Source organism: Pogona vitticeps, chromosome 2 (assembly GCF_051106095.1).
Source record: "Pogona vitticeps strain Pit_001003342236 chromosome 2, PviZW2.1, whole genome shotgun sequence".
In the NCBI taxonomy this organism is placed as follows: domain Eukaryota; kingdom Metazoa; phylum Chordata; class Lepidosauria; order Squamata; family Agamidae; genus Pogona; species Pogona vitticeps.
Window position 1 is genome coordinate 175123829 of NC_135784.1, and position 15680 is coordinate 175139508.

The window sequence follows — 15680 nt, forward strand, 5'->3', positions numbered from 1 at the left end:
CTACTAAGTTGCCTCTGACTTCTAATGGCCTTTAATAATGTTTTTGAATTATGTGAGATGTTTACCAGTTCCATCCCCCAGTGAATCTCCGTGGCTGAATGGATACTGTATTTGGACCCTCCTCTCTGAAGTCTTAATCTGACACTCTGACCACTACACCACACAGACTCTCTTTGTCCTGTGTCTCACCTTGACTCTTCCTCTTTAAGATTTTGCAGAAAAGACCATAGCCTGAACACGCCTATTGCAAACCTTTATTGCCCAAGAAATACATAAGCAGCAATAGACAGCAATAAATACCACTTGCTATTTCAACAGCTATGAACTGCCATCAGTCAAGTCTGTTGCAAAGATGCCTAGGTGTGATTCTTGCTTCCTAACACAATTGCTCCAGATGAAACATATCCTTGTAGATCACGGTTAGAATCAATGCTGCGGCCTAAGGGATTTAAAAAGAAAAGTACAGTCTGCTTACATTCAGAGCCTAGTTATCTACCTAGTTAAAAACACTCTCTTGACATTTTTTTTGCTGGCTACAGATGCAGATTTTACATCAGTATGCAATCAGATTGTGGGACCGTTTTTCCCATCTCGAGTTAAATAGGAGAAACACACTTTTGCATTTGAACGGATCAGATAAACCAGAATATGGGGAAGAGATGGCCCTTCAGCCATTGTGGGGATTAGAATGTCCATTATCCCTCACAGTTGGCTACACAAGGTAAGAATGATAGAAGTTACAGTCTCACAGTATCTGAAGGGCCACACATTCGCCCACCCATGAATAATAAATCGTTTTGTGCTAGGAGCATTAAGGATCTACAGCTGCACCCCTTCGTTTAGTACTGCATTTCACTACTCCTCGACCCCAAGCCACCTTAATTTGTGGACAATTTGCTGGTGAGAAGTCTCTTGCCCAAACCGCCATCATATGGAGCTGGACAAGTGCAAAGTAGTACAGTACATGGTTGTGTTTCGGAAGTGTTTGTTTTGCAATAGATGTGATTGGCTGCAACTACTGCCAGACTACAACTCTGAGATGCCTTTGAGAGTCATCCCAAGATGCTCAGAAGGTGGCACCATTCCCTATGCTATTAGGACTGCAGATGGTTAACTCAACAAGCTGACAGCCGTGCTTCTGGGGAAGGGTTTCTGATTCTCCTCAACCAGTCATCTTAAATATGTAATCTAAACTTCCTCTGAGCATGTAAGGATATTACAAAAAGTATGAAAACCGTTTGCCTACATAATAAAATAAACATTGCTACATTACAGGACACACACACACACACACTGGCCTCTTGAAAATGGACACAGTACTAAGTTTTTAGAAGACAGTTTTGTATCGCTATGGGCGTTTGAAAGTAGCAAATAGTATAGCTCCCACCTAGAGAAGCAGGTAATACAGTGGATGCAAGAGCAACTGTTCCCCCTACCTTGGGCTCCCAGTGATGATAGACTTCAGATCCTAGAAATCCCAGCTAGCATAACTAGTGGGTAAGGATTAGCAGTCAATCAAAATCTGGGGATCTACGGTTGGGAGCCTCTAATCTGAATGGAATAAAGATGTGCTAAAGCAATGTACTGTACTAGGTGATGGGAGGCTCCAGCTTTGCTTGGGAGCTCCTGTCAAAATCATTTGCAGCAACTTACCAACTCTCTGCCTTCTGGGAATGCAACGCCTGGCACAGAGGTCATCAGAAGATGGGTAGCTGGAATCACAGATTACTGCACTGCAATGGAAGTAGATCTGAAGACAGTGGGGAAAATGTTCCTTGTATTATGAATGAGCACCAGAAAACTAAGAAGCAATTTACTAGATGGTAGAAGCACCATCCCCATAGCTGGAGTGGTTTTTCTTAGTCAATGGAGGCAAATTAAAAGCAGAGGTACAACCTCAATTTAATTAATTTAAATTGAGTTTGAGTTTGGGAACAGGGTTGGTGAGGAACTGCTGGCAAGCCAGATTCTGACCCTCCATGACCCAGAGATTCCTTTCTCTACACATAAACTGGAGGACACCATTTCATTCCTAGGATAATTTCAGTCAGAACTCAGGACTAGGGCAGGACTCCCAGCTTCCAGTTCACAGAAATCAGAGCACAAGATGGAAAGGAAGCTAACACAGACCTGTCCCTTATGAGTATTAGACTAGAACTTTGGGACAGGTGTCTCGGGCCCCTCTCACCCACATGACCGGGATGGCCCTGAGATGCAAAAGGGATGGCTTATTATGTTGTGAAGTGAGCCACGTAACGCACCTTGTCATTCTAAAAAGCATCTCACAGTCCCTGTGCAAGTCCAGAGTCTTAAAAATAATCTACCTCAAGGGCAGAGAAACTCCTCAGTTCTGGGGTAGACTACAATAAAAGGGTGTGGCATACCTCAAATCCCACCAAAAACTACTACTACCCACCATCATACTCCAAGCTGCCGGTAACTAAAGTTAAGAAAAAGTTAACTAAAGTTAAGAATGAGGTCCGCAGCTTGGGGGTACATCTGGACCCAGCACTTACTATGGAAACCCAGGTGGCGTCCGTGGTCCACTCCGCCTATTTCCATCTGTGGCGGATTGCCCAGCTGCGTCCATATCTTGATCGGGGGGCCCTCACTACTCTAGTACAGTGGTGCCTCGCACAACGAGTGCCTCACACAACGATGAATTCACACAACGATGCCTTTTTCTGTCAAATTTGCTGCCTCACACAGCGATGTTTCCTATGGGGGATTTTCACACAACGATCTCCCTTTTCGCTCCTGTAAAAGTGTCTTACAATGTTTGGAAGCTGTTTTAAATGATTGCAATGGTTAGTCCACCTCCTGAAACCTATGCAAACTGATTTTGGTGTTGTTCTGACACTTTGTTAATTTATGATGATTTTTTGTTTTTTCCATTGGAAACCATTAGGCAGACCACCCAATGGTTTCCAATGGAGAAAATTCAAAAAATCATCATAAATTAACGAAGTGTCAGAACAACACCAAAATCAGTTTGCGTAGGTTTCAGGAGGTGGACTAACCATTGCAATCATGTAAAACAGCTTCCAAACATTGTAAGACACTTTTACAGGAGCAAAAAAGGACTTCGCAAAGCCATTGGAATGTATTGAGTCGGCTTCAATACATTCCAATGAAGGAAACATTGTTTCACACAGCGATGTTTCCTACGGGGATTTTCACTCAGCGATGGCAATCCGTTCCAATTGGAACGGATTAACCGGTTTTCAATGCATATCTATGGGAAATGGTGTTTCACAGAACGATGTTTCACACAACATTGATTTTTTTGGAACCAATTAACATCGTTGTGTGAGGCACCACTGTACATACACTTGTAATCTCGAGATTAGACCATTGTAACGCACTCTACGTGGGGCTCCCTTTGAGGCTGATGCGGAAACTTCAGATGGTCCAGAACGTGGCAGCCAGGTTACTTAGTGGGGTGAGAAAACACCAACATATCTCCCCCACTCTGGCTGCACTACACTGGTTGCCCATCCGTTTCTGCGTCAACTTCAAAGTGCTAATGATCACTTATAAAGCCCTAAACAGTTTAGTACCTCAATATTTGGCAGACTGTCTCCTCCCACCCAGATCTACCCAAATCACCCGTCATTGCCAGCAGGGACAGCTGAGGGGTCTGACGCCGAGAGATGCTTGGAAGCAAAAAACTAAAAACCGGGCCTTCTCAGCGGTGGCCCCTCGGCTGCAGAATGCCCTCCCAGCAGAAATTCGGCTGGCACCCTCGCTGGGTGTTTTTAAAAAGCAGTTAAAAACTTGGCTATTTAAGCAGGCCTTCCCTCCAGTGAGCTAAATCTTTTATTTTTTCTTTCTCTCTTCTTATTCCATTTTGCTAATTTTTAATCCAATTGTATTAATATATTAATTGTATTTTATGATTATTTATATTTTATATTGTCCTATTTTATGTTGTAAGCTGCCCCGAGTAGACATGGTCTAGAGGGGCGGGGTATAAATTTAATAAATAAATAAAATAAATAAATAAAAACATTTCAAATTGGTGGAACTGAAGCAAGGGGGATTTAAAAAATAGATGGAAAACCATGAAGCAGTAGTGGCATGGGGACAGGGGAGTAGACACCTGTGGAACCACAGAAGATCAGATTCAGTCTTCAGAAGAGCAGGATTGGCCTCTGGGACATGAAGTCTCCCCCAACTCTCCAGGTTGTAACAACATTAATCCATGCTTAGAGCCCTTACCTGCCCCTGAAGAGCCTGGCCATTAAGAATGAAAGTAAACATTTTCACTTCAAACCGCTTCAGATGCATAGGGAATGGGTCAGAACCCCTGGGGACTTGGTGGAAAGTGGTCTGATGCGAGTCCTCCATGTTCTCACAGCTTGAGAAGGGGAAAAGATCACAACAGAGAAGCTATGAAGTCTGGCCCCATAACAGGTTGACATAACCAGGAGAAGACTCTACACCACTGGTTCTTAACCTTGGGTTACTCAGGAGTTTTGGACTGCAACTCCCAGAAGCCTTCACCACCAACTGTGCTGGCTGGGGTTTCTGGGAGTTGCAGTTCAAAAACATCCGAGTAACAAAGGTTAAGAACCACTGCTCTACACCACACCTTAGAATGTAATACTGAATTACATGCTCATTCAACCCTGAACTTTACTGTAAAAAAAAGCTGACTACTGTGACCCCCCCCCCATGATGATAATCAACATACATTGAGAATGTTGAAGAGCAGGGATGGACAAAGTGTGGCTCTCCAGATGATGGATTGCATCTCCCATCATCCATCAGCACTGGTTGTTCTGGCTAATGACTGATAGGAGCTGTAGTCCAGCACCATCTGAAACAGTGGTCCACAACCTTGGGCCTCCAGATGTTCTTGGACTTCAACTCCCAGAAATCCTGGCCAGCAGAGGATCTAGAGAGAGGATAGCTGAAAGGTCCTTCCTGGATTTTCAGGTTTCACTAAGGATTTGCTCATACACTCACAGTGTCTTGATTTCTGCTGCATCCCACCCCTGTAATTCTGCCTTCTACATTTACAGAAACTTGTTCTGCTCTAAATTTAAGCCAGACAGACCACACTGTTCTACGTATTGTGGCTCCCATCAAAATACCCTCTACTGCTACTTCATTCACAGCACTCTTGGTTTATTCTGGGTTGCAAACATCCCACCCCCATGGTGAGCCCAAAATACTTTGCTGCCTGGAAAGAAAAGACAAGATGGCGCCAGCTTTACTTTCATGTACAGACACTGACTGGGCAGCAGGAGCAGAGGAGAGGCTGACTGGCTCACACAGCTCTATCCGCCCCTACATCACACCACCACACACCAAAACCCCAGTATGTGGTTGTCTGAGGTGGCTGCCCCATTCTGCCCAATGGTACAGGTGGCATGGAAGAATGGGTCATAGGGAGCACTACCTGTCAACCACTATGTTCCATTGTGGAGAACTGTTCCTGTCAGATGATGCCGTGGCCCAGCAATCCTCCAGGAATAGTTCCAGCTGTGGGTCCTGGCTATGGAGAAGCTCTACCTGGAAGTAGAGAGGTTCTCTAAGGTAGCGAGTCACCGGGTACTCTGCGTCCTGGTAAAAGTCCCTGTAGGACTGGTCTGCAGTGGGGGGGAGGGAGAAGGACAGAAGCAGATCAGAATGTCACCTATTCTGATTAATTCTTGGGGGGGAGGAGTTGCAAGAAGAAGAAAAGAAGATGGGACTGACTGGATCAGTTTAAGCCAGTGGTTCCCAGCCTTGGGTAACCTGGTTGTTCTTGGACTACAACTCCCAGAAATCCTGGCCAGCTGAGCTAGTGGTGAAGGTTTCTAGGAGTTTTAGTCCAAGGATATCTGGGGACCCAAGGTTGGGAGCCGCTGGTTTAGGCTAAAGATCTCATGGGTCCTGGTCATCAACACAAGAAAATCATATCACTTTAGTACAGTACAATGAACCTCTTAAAATTTCAGCTAAGTTATTGGTAATTAGAGCTTGGTCTTAGAGATTAGGCCCTATTAGGTATCCCCTCTCTAACTAAATTACTGGTATACAAGGCAGGTCTTACACCAAGATAAGGGGTATCTTTGGATACACCAAAATGTCCCACCCATGTATTTTTAGAAAAAGGAGCTTTCAAACAACCCAGAATCCCATTGGATCACACACTTTTCCTGCTTCAGGCACAAACTGAGATCCCAGTCACTGCTTTCTTTAATCCTCAATATGTCCATCTCTTTTCTAGTTTGTGGAGAGTACCCTATAATTTCTTGATAGGGAAAACAGGGCAGTGCTCATGAATGGTCTGGTGCTCATTTAAAGGCAGCTTTGGCGCTCATTTAGCCAGACCTTGGGACTACAGGAAAAATTGACTACAGCCAGCTATGAATTGTTGCCCCATCCCCAGGCCTCCAATATTTTAAGTCGATTAAACCAAAGCCGCTGGGGCCTTTTTAATCTGAAACATAAAAATCAGTTTAAAATCACAGATGGCTTAATCTCAAGAGGCCTTTTCTAGTGCAAAAAACGCCTCTAAATAAAGAGTGGCGGAACTTTGGCCCACCAGGTGTTTTGGACTTCCAAGTCTGGGAAGCCCCACGCAATATGGCCAATGGGCAAGGATTATGTGAATGGTAGCCGAAAACATCTGGAAGGCCAATGTTTACCCCACCCATGCTCTAAGACAGTGGTTCCCAACTTTGAATAACCCAGGTGTTCTTGGACTGCAGTTCCCAGGAATCCTGGCCCAGCACAGCTAGTGGTGAAGGCTTCTGGGAGTTTGAGTTCCAAGAACATCTGGGGACCCAAAGTTGGGAACCATTACGCTAATACAAAACCTATGTACATCTAGATTAGAAAACATGTATTGTTTCAAAAATGGAGTCTGCTCAATTTCAAATCTGAAAGAATTAGACCTGTGTTTCCAGCTTGATCCAGGCACCATACACAATGACCCCTTCCCTCAAGCTTTCGCTGTTACCTCTGGCCAGCTTAAGAGCAAGAGCTAGTACCCCAACCCCAGGCAGGATGCTTGGTGATGGAACTTCAGTAGGGGTATACTGGACCAACAGAGCATCACCAATGAAGTATCGGCAAGCACATTTCAACCTTAAAAACAGAAGGATTGCCAGTGAGAGAACTGTTTTTATGAACCTAGCCCATAACAATTTAGCGCAATTTATATTTGGTTCATAGTCTCGATGTTGTATCGTTTTCAGGAGGGGGCACAGAGAGAAGACGCTTCACAAACATTTCAGCCAACTCTGTGAAAGGCAAGAGGCTGCAACAGGTGGTAAGATAAACCAGGACAGGCAATCTTTTTCTTAAAAAAATGACCTGGCTAAAAACATCCCATTTCATCATGCTAATTCTCCTTGAATACTGCACAATCGGATATTTAAACCTAAGGATAGACAATGTCATTCCTCTTGTCACTCCAAAATATTCTTCTTCACTTCAAAGCCCCCTGCGCCCTCTCAAGAGGTAGGGGAAAATTTGTTATGTTTTATTGCTCTGCTAACCTAATTTTAGACCCCAGGGGACATCTTTCAAAAACAGAAGTCACTTTTGGTATTAAAAACAAATCAGCAGCAGCAGCCTTCCCTTTTCCTAAGCAGGCCAAAGATAACTAAAAACAGTCCCCCCCAAGTCACATGTATAATAGAATAACGAGGATGATATTTAAGCTCCAGGAGAAGAGGTACAGGAAGATTCCCCCAAAGCACTGGGAACCTTTCTATGTAAAAGAGAAAGAAAATTTGGGGTTTCTGGGAAGCAGTTTTCAAAATCAGAGAGTTATGTATGTAAGCCCCTCGATCTTTGTTAGTTGACCACCCCTGTTTTGACATTTTACGTAACATCCAATATGACATCTTATCCTCGCATACAAATATATGTTTCTCTGTTGTTTCCAACCTCATTAAAACCCTTCAAGCTTTTCCCCCATGCCTTGAATCATATATACTCACTGATAGACAGGTGCTGTTTGTCCTGGGAGGAAATACAGGACCTCGTTCTCATAAATCATGGTGTCATTTTCAAACTGCAGATAGATTATAGGGTTAGCAACTGACCCCCCCAAGAGTTTTAGGATGCTTAAAGCCACATTTCCAGAAGGCACTCACGAGATACAACTTGTGCACTTCCTTCCACCCCCTTCCTTTTATATACTGCCCTGCAAAATATGGAAAACCAAATACAGTCCTAGAAAAACAGGATTTAATTCTTGGGCTTCCCATTTCTGTTCAGTAGTTCATTAAGTTCATCGGTATTTAAATGACTGGCCTTATTTTAGGTAGGTAGAGGCAACCAACCTAAGCAGATTTTTTGGGGGGCAGCAGTGCCATTTCCCTTTTGCACCACAACAGTTGTTGGGCACCACTCAGCTTACTTGCTATCCTCAGAAGCAGAGGCGGATATAGACACGCTGCTAGAGTTGAAGCCACATTCAACTGCTGATCCGTGTAGACCATCAGCTGAAGGGGGACCCAACCTTGTCCTTTGCTTCAGGCAGCAAAGGCTCTTTGCCTTGCTCTGGGGATTCACTCAAGAGCACACAAACTTTGGAGCTTATTAGGCTGGCATTGAGCAGCATTCAAGGACCTCTTCAGCTAGAGCAGTGGTTCCCAACCTTGGGTCCCCAGATGTTCTTGGTCTACAACTCCCAGAAATCCTGGCCAGCACAGTTAGTAGTGAAGGCTCCCGGGAATTTTAGTCCAGGAACATCTGGAGACTCACCATTGGGAACCACTGTGCTAAAGGAACCTTCTTGCATGCTCGTGGAGACAGAAGAAAGCCATTTCTCACCTTGCGGGTTGTCCCACAAGAGCTGACGGTGAAGATGAAGGTTGCTCCCCCTTCCGTCACTGAAGCTGGCCTGCAGCGCCTGTCCTTCAGCACTAGACCAGAGGTCTCCATGTCTGGGATGCCAAGCAGCTTCAGGGCCGAGATCACCATTGTGCCATTAGGCTGGCAGTCTAGAAGAAAATGCATCATAGGGAAAGAGTCCATCTCCTGGAGCCCTCAATTGCAAACTAGTTGTACTTTGCCCCAAGGAAAGTTGTGCCATTGGTACAGTCACACTTGGGGTGCTTCAACACAAGCAGCGCTTACTGCTAGTAATTACTGCTCTGTTGCAGATAACAAACAGAAGTGCAACTGCTTTCCCATACCAATTGGGATGATTGTGCATTTTCTGTGCATGTGTTTCACTGGATTTCATCCACACCGTGTCATTAGCACCAGATTTATGTCTTTAATTGGGGAATGGAGGAGCTGTTTTTTTACATGCATGGCAACAGTGGATGTAGGAACCTGTTATTACCTCTGTATACATTCATTATATTCTTTGCCGTGGGTGCCATTTTAATAATCTGCTTATTTTAAATTGATCTTTTTAGTAGTGGTACTAAGTTTCTCATGCATTTTTAAAGCAAGAAAAGAGAGAGAAAGAATGTGTTTAGAAGGCATAATTGTTAATTTACAAGAAATGGAGAAAAGCAGCAAAGAGTAAAAAAAATCCAGTTCCTGTGTACCCATTTAGAAGTGAAAAGAATGCAGCTACTCATGAGTAAGCATAGGCAACAGGTGCGTGAATGAGAGAGATGAGTGAGGAGACGCATATTGCAAGAATGTGAAAAAAGAATCCCTAAGTTTAAGCATTGTTATCTCAAGATGAATTGTGGGTTCCCCAAGGCCTTTTGGTCAGGAAAGGAAAATGGGGACAAGGGGAAAAGCTTACCAATGAGGTCTTTTGGAGAGAAGTTGCAGGCAACGGCAAAATCTATCATTTTAGTTTGACCAAGCCGGTCCTTCAGCTGGAGCCGGAAGGTGGCCACAACCCCGAGAGAGCTTATTTCCTAAGAATGGAACAGGGACACAACTGTTGCATGGGGCCAAGGGTTTGTTATGCTGGGAGGCTTAGAGAAGACTACAACAAAGGTAGCAATCCAACTGTCATTAGTTACTTTGGCATCCAACCCATCCACCAACACCACCTCAGACCAAGAAATACAAGCAACCATTGTAGACAATTTCTATACATGTTTTGGAGCAGAGAATACTTATGACCAAAGCACTTGCTATTAGTTAATTTGAATAGGGATCAAGGCTGAGGCCAGTTTAGGGGCCATGGAAATCATCCATTTCGCATGGAGCACCAAGGAGATGAAAACCTGGGTTGTCTCCTGATTTATTATCGTCTCAGAAGAGTTTCCATGTCACAGTTCAGAGGTTGACCCCCAACAGTCCAGACTCAGCCACACAAACTCACATTAAGAGGTCAGGAAATGGGTTGCCAATTGCAATGACTCCTGTGCGTGTTGTGTAACACTGAACCCGAAGCTTAAAAGATTGTGTGTAACATTTGCCGTAAACAAGGGTTGTTTCCTCCTCTTCCTCACAGAAGCAGCACCCTATACTCAGAGAAGGTGTGGGGATTTTAGCAATTCAGTGCCAGACTTGCCTGTTAGATGCCTGAGAAGTGTCATAGTGCTGAACTCCACCCAGATACAGAGCAGCAAAAAACCCAAGAGTTTTGGGTGGACGAAAGCCATCTGGGAATTCAGAAGGTCAGGGTGGGGAGGCACAAAGCCAAGGTGAGAACCCTACTACTTGGACATCGTAGAACATTCCAGTAAGTGCAGAACCCAGAGCAAAAGCATCCTTTGTTCAAAACCAGTAAACCAGTAACAGGATAGTATACACACCACTGCCTCTGAGAAAGTTCAGGACAGGCTGTATGGTACACACAGCTGTGTCCTCCAGGCATTGCAGAACAGAGTTCAGGACACATCACTGAAGGGGCTATTGCCACTGCCTCCCCATTGTCTTCTGCCAGATGGAGCTGCCCCACTCTGCCTAATGGTAGGGCCAGCCCAATGCTCAGGAACGAGTCGTCCAAGGTATTAGGGAAAGGTTGCATCCGTCACCCATCCTTAAATGGCATATTGTTCCACATTTCAGTTGGCAGCACTCTAGTCCTAAATCTCTTCCTTCAGAGAGAGAGTTCTCTTACCTCATAAAGCACATGGGCGGCATATCTGGGCACTCTCAGGGCCAAGTGGGTTCCATTGTCCTGTAATGTGTAGCCAAAGCTCTGGGCTGCCTCCTGGCTCAAGAGCGTGTCCCCCACAAAGGGAAGCCAGTCTTGGTCCACATTGCCACGCTTCACCACTAAGTAGAGGGCTTGGTCATCGCAGAATCCCTGAGCCTTGGGCAGCACTGCATGGAAGAAGTGGTTGGAACAGCAGCATATTTAAAAGCAAGAACCCTACCTATTCACCCGCCCCGTTTTCTATCCCCATGCTTTTGCAGTAGTGTCTTCTGAAGTAACTGTTTTCAGCATTGCTGTTTGGGGCCTAGAAGAGCAGTTACATTGAACATCCATTGCCGTAGGAACAGGGTTCTTGGACCACAACTCCCAGAAACCCCAATCCAGCACCGCTGGTGATGAAGGGTTCTGGGAATTGCAGTCCAAGAACACCTAGGTTGGGAACCATTGCCCAAGAAGCCTCTGGATGCACAATTCTGTGTTTTTGTCGAAAACTGTTGGTTGTGGAGTAGGTTTTAGAGGAATTCCCTCCCCATAATCCCTGCTCCTGTGCTACAACTTCCCAGCTTCCTAACAGATAAGGCTGACTCCACAGACAGAAATATTGCATGAAGGCTGGGACTAGAAGTGTTGCAGTCTGAGGGGGGGGGGTTGGCAAAACCCTGCCCACCCGCAGGCCCTTTTTGTGACACACACACACATTCCCCTTGACCTCTCCTACTTCTAAAAAGGCAAGTTCCTCCTCCTAGAAGCCTCCTGTAGCTCCTTTTCCTCTTCTAAAGACATCACAGAGCTTCCCCCAACATACTATGTATTGCCTCAAATACTTTCTCTGTGTGTGGGTTTTTTTTTTTTACTGTTTGTGGGGCATCTTTAGGATTCGAGGGGCTGAAAAGTGGTACCCAGACCTGAATATGCTCTCCCTCATCTGAGGCCCTTGTAATCTAGATATTGTCTCAATCTATCCTGTTTATACATTTTAGATATGGACAGTTCAGAGAAGAATCTGTTGCTGTGAGGATCAGAGTTATGGGGGGGGGGAGGAGTGGTGTCACAAAGCCAAGGAGTCACCAATTCTCACTCCCTACCCCCACCCCAGGTGCCATCAAGTCTCTTCAGACCTTTGGCAACTCCCTAGTAGGGTTTCCAAAGTACGTGAAACATTTAAAGAGCCATTTTCATTATTCACCCTCCTCCCCCTCTAGTGAGTTTTCAGGGCCAAGTGGGGATCTGAACCCAGGTCTCCTGAGGAGTAGTTAACCCTGCACCACTCCAGCTCAAAAGCAAATGGTACTCGTTGCTTCCTTAGCCTTTTCTGGAAGACTACTAAGGGCCATTCTCATGCTTAGTTCACCTTTTTAGAGCAGATCTGATCAGATGGGACCTAGGCCTAGCAAAAATGTCAAGTCTTGTAGGTGCCCTGGCTCCATTACATCACTGGTGCAAAAGCTGAAGTAGAGACATGACCTTGATATCTAAGCTGTTGCTTGTCATTCCTTCCTTCTGTTTTCTGTGCTCATAACAGAAAGGGTTGAGATTGGTGGGGAGGGCAAAACTCTCCCACCGCTTGAGGGTAGGAGCCACATGGCTGTGGCTCCAACATGAACCCCCCCCCCCAAAAGGATTTTGTCCTTGTGGCAGCAGCACTTCCCCACACCACCAGCAGGAAAGGAAGCAGGAACTGGTGCATCCACCAGATGGTCCTCTCTGGGTGGCTCTCTCAGAACTGAGGGAAGGAGGGAACGGTGTCCAAAGACATGGCCAGAGCTGATGGCAGTCTCTCTGGACATCCTTCCCATTGTGCCTTTGCCTTGAGAGAACTCCTCAGAGGCAGACATTTCAAAAACACAGATGGATTCCACACCAGCCACCTTTCTGTCCTCTGATGGCAGACTTCTGGGAGAGATGAGGTCCCTGGTGCTGGTTCCTTCCAGTGGAGGCTGGCTCACAGCTGTCTTCAGGGAAGTGGGAGGAGAGTGGCTTCTAGAGAGAAGGGACACCTGTGTCACCCCCATCATGGCTAATGGCTGGACCTGTGTGTCCTCCACTAACTCACCTGCATCTCTGACCAGGGCAGCCAGAGGGACTGGGACATTAAAGGGTTTTCTCTGAGGAACCACAATGAATCCCAATATGGGGGTGATGGTGTAGTTTCTCATGTTATCTGGCACATACTGCAAAGACAGGAGACTTTGGTTAAAGCAGTCGCAACAACTTCAAAATCTTGAGCTGCCTTGAGTCCCACTGCCAGGAAAGAGGTGGTATAGAAGTACAGTCCATCAATCATCTGTACCACCATCATCCAAAGGAAAACAACCCAAAGGGGACACCAGAAAGAGACCAGCCAATGACAAAGCACTAATTTAAAAGATGCCAGCTTCTAAGTCGCTCCACTTTATTCCATTTAGCTATTTTCCCTCTTTATACGTAGTTTTATCTGTTTTTGTTTGTTTCAATCCACTGTTCCATTGGTCATACTTGACTGCTTATTCATGGGGGCCATTGCACCTTGTGATGGATAGGGTGGAAGGCACAGCAGTGAACAGAGTCAGGGCAAAAAGTGGGTATTCCTACAGAATGGTAGGAGGCAGCAGGCAGGCAGGCATTCAAACAGACCCAGAGGCAGGCTTTCATCCACCCAGATACTGCTTCATTGTCCACCCCTTTCATTCATTGGCTCAAATTCAGTAGGTCACAACCAGAGCAGGCCCATGGAGCTTACAGAGAAGTCGACTCACCAGATCCCTCTGGATTCAGTGAGCCCACGCTAGTTGCAACTTGCTACTGCATTTCAGCCACTGCAGCTCAGCTGAGCAGAAAAATACAGTACACCTTGCCTGCAAATTAGAAATGTTCCTACCTACTGCACCGCGTCTCTCTTCTCCCCACTCCCACTCTCCACCACACATTATGAGGTTGGGAGCTCAACAGCAATGGGTTGCAGTCAAGAATGGACTGGTTGGGGCAGCTTGAGGTCAGTCTGTGCCCCATTTCCCTTGGCAGATCAGCCTTCATGGCTGATCTGCCAAGATAGTCCTTGATCTCAAGAACCTCCAGACAGAGCACAAAAAGTCAACCATCAGCCTAAGCTTTGCTTGGGGCAGAACTTACCTCCTTCACAACCCCAGGGGCAACAAAAGGCACTTGCAGGATACAGTCCCTGCTGCCATTGGGGTGTTTGGTTTCATACACCTTATAACCTTTCTTGTCAGCCTCGGGCAGCGTCAAGGGCCCAGAGTCGTCCACCGTCACGCTAACCAACTCCACATCAGGCAAGAAGGACCCAACGGTTGCATTGAAGAGCTGCAGGCTAACATTCGTGTCTGCAGGAGATAGACATCTCAAATGGAAGATGAAGTCCAGGTCTGGGGAGTTTCCAGCCCTCTGGAATTAGATGGGCCCTTCAGTCCCCACTTGCTTCAGCCAACCTGGTAAGATTTTTCATTAACACCTGGAGGGTCACCAGTTCCCAACTCTTGTCTTAAACATTAGAACAGGGGTGGGTAACCTCAGGCACTGGAACCATACCTAGCCTTTTGGGCTTCTTGAATGGCCACATTCCCTTCCCCATGATATAATCATCTGATAGTTCCCAATGGATTCCCGCTCCCCCTGGCTCCTAAGAGGCTGAAATGCCTTTCCCAAGACTTAATAATTGTGTGCCATCAAGTTAATTCTGACCTATAATTACCCTTTTCAGGGTTGTTGTTTTTTTAGGTAAAGAATACTCAGAACTGGTTTGCCATTCTCTTCTTCTGAGGCGCCCTGGGATTGTGCAGCTTCCCCAAGGCCACGCAAGCTGGCTTTTCTGGGATGCCCAGTGGGCAACTAGACCCCCAACCCGATTCTATAGCCAGATGCCTAACTCACTGAGTTAACCAGCCAGCCCCTAAGCAACTGATGGCAAAAGTGTCTAGCCAAAATATGTTGGTATTTTTGGTCCCTTCCCCTTTTTCCTGTGGCCCTACTCACCACAGGAATGCAACCCCTGAGAAATCTTCTGGAATTGAATTTGTCTCTCAGAGTGAACCACCTCTTGGTTCACCAGTGATTCCTAGGCTGCAACTCCCATGACTGTTACCCAGCTTAGCCAGTGGTAAGAGATGAAGGGGGCTGCAATCCAGCTCCATCTGGAGACAGGACATCTGTTTCCCATCCATGAGCCAGCAGCAAAGAGGGTGCAACAGAGGGACAATTCCACCAAGACAGAAGGTCCCTGTCCTCACATGCTTGTAGGTGAGGAGAGGGATGGGTGTTCTTGCTGACGGCATTCCCTTCACTGTCCACAGCAAGAGAAGCGAGCAACAAGACCTAGTAGGGTCCTGACAGATTTATGATGGTCTCTAGGTAAGGATGGTCTCTGGGAAGGACCTGGGAAGCATGCCTCCCTCCCTCGTATAACCAAAGTGTACAATTTCATCCTGCTAGATGCTCCAGTTTCCCCCTGACCTAAGATCAAACTAGTTGTTAAGAGAACTGCATATGTCCTATGATGAAATCATTTCCCTTCTCATAATAGGATATTCTCAGGGGATAAGTGACTCATCAAACTTGCAAATTAAGCCTTTTTACAGGGTTCTGCAGGGTGGCAGCCATGTTAATTGCTTCTAACAAAAACAAAGAATCTTGTGCTGCTTTTGTGCTACAAAAGCTT

The 15680-nt window shown here is 45.9% G+C and overlaps 1 protein-coding gene across 1 annotated transcript in view; it reads right to left on the bottom strand.

Annotated features, from left to right (window-relative positions):
* Window positions 1–240: 240 nt before the first annotated feature.
* The window catches only part of LOC110081158 (uncharacterized), a 30515-nt gene continuing 15075 nt past the window's right edge, over window positions 241–15680 (bottom strand). Inside the window, exons 11-21 of the mRNA XM_072991309.2 lie at window positions 14138–14349; window positions 13083–13200; window positions 10991–11196; window positions 9716–9833; window positions 8782–8951; window positions 7944–8017; window positions 6956–7083; window positions 5408–5597; window positions 4222–4360; window positions 1654–1750; window positions 241–439 (exon numbers count right to left, since the gene is read on the bottom strand). Coding sequence (XP_072847410.2) covers window positions 357–439; window positions 1654–1750; window positions 4222–4360; window positions 5408–5597; window positions 6956–7083; window positions 7944–8017; window positions 8782–8951; window positions 9716–9833; window positions 10991–11196; window positions 13083–13200; window positions 14138–14349 — 1535 coding nt within the window. The 3' untranslated portion in view covers window positions 241–356. The remainder of the gene's footprint in view (window positions 440–1653; window positions 1751–4221; window positions 4361–5407; window positions 5598–6955; window positions 7084–7943; window positions 8018–8781; window positions 8952–9715; window positions 9834–10990; window positions 11197–13082; window positions 13201–14137; window positions 14350–15680) is intronic.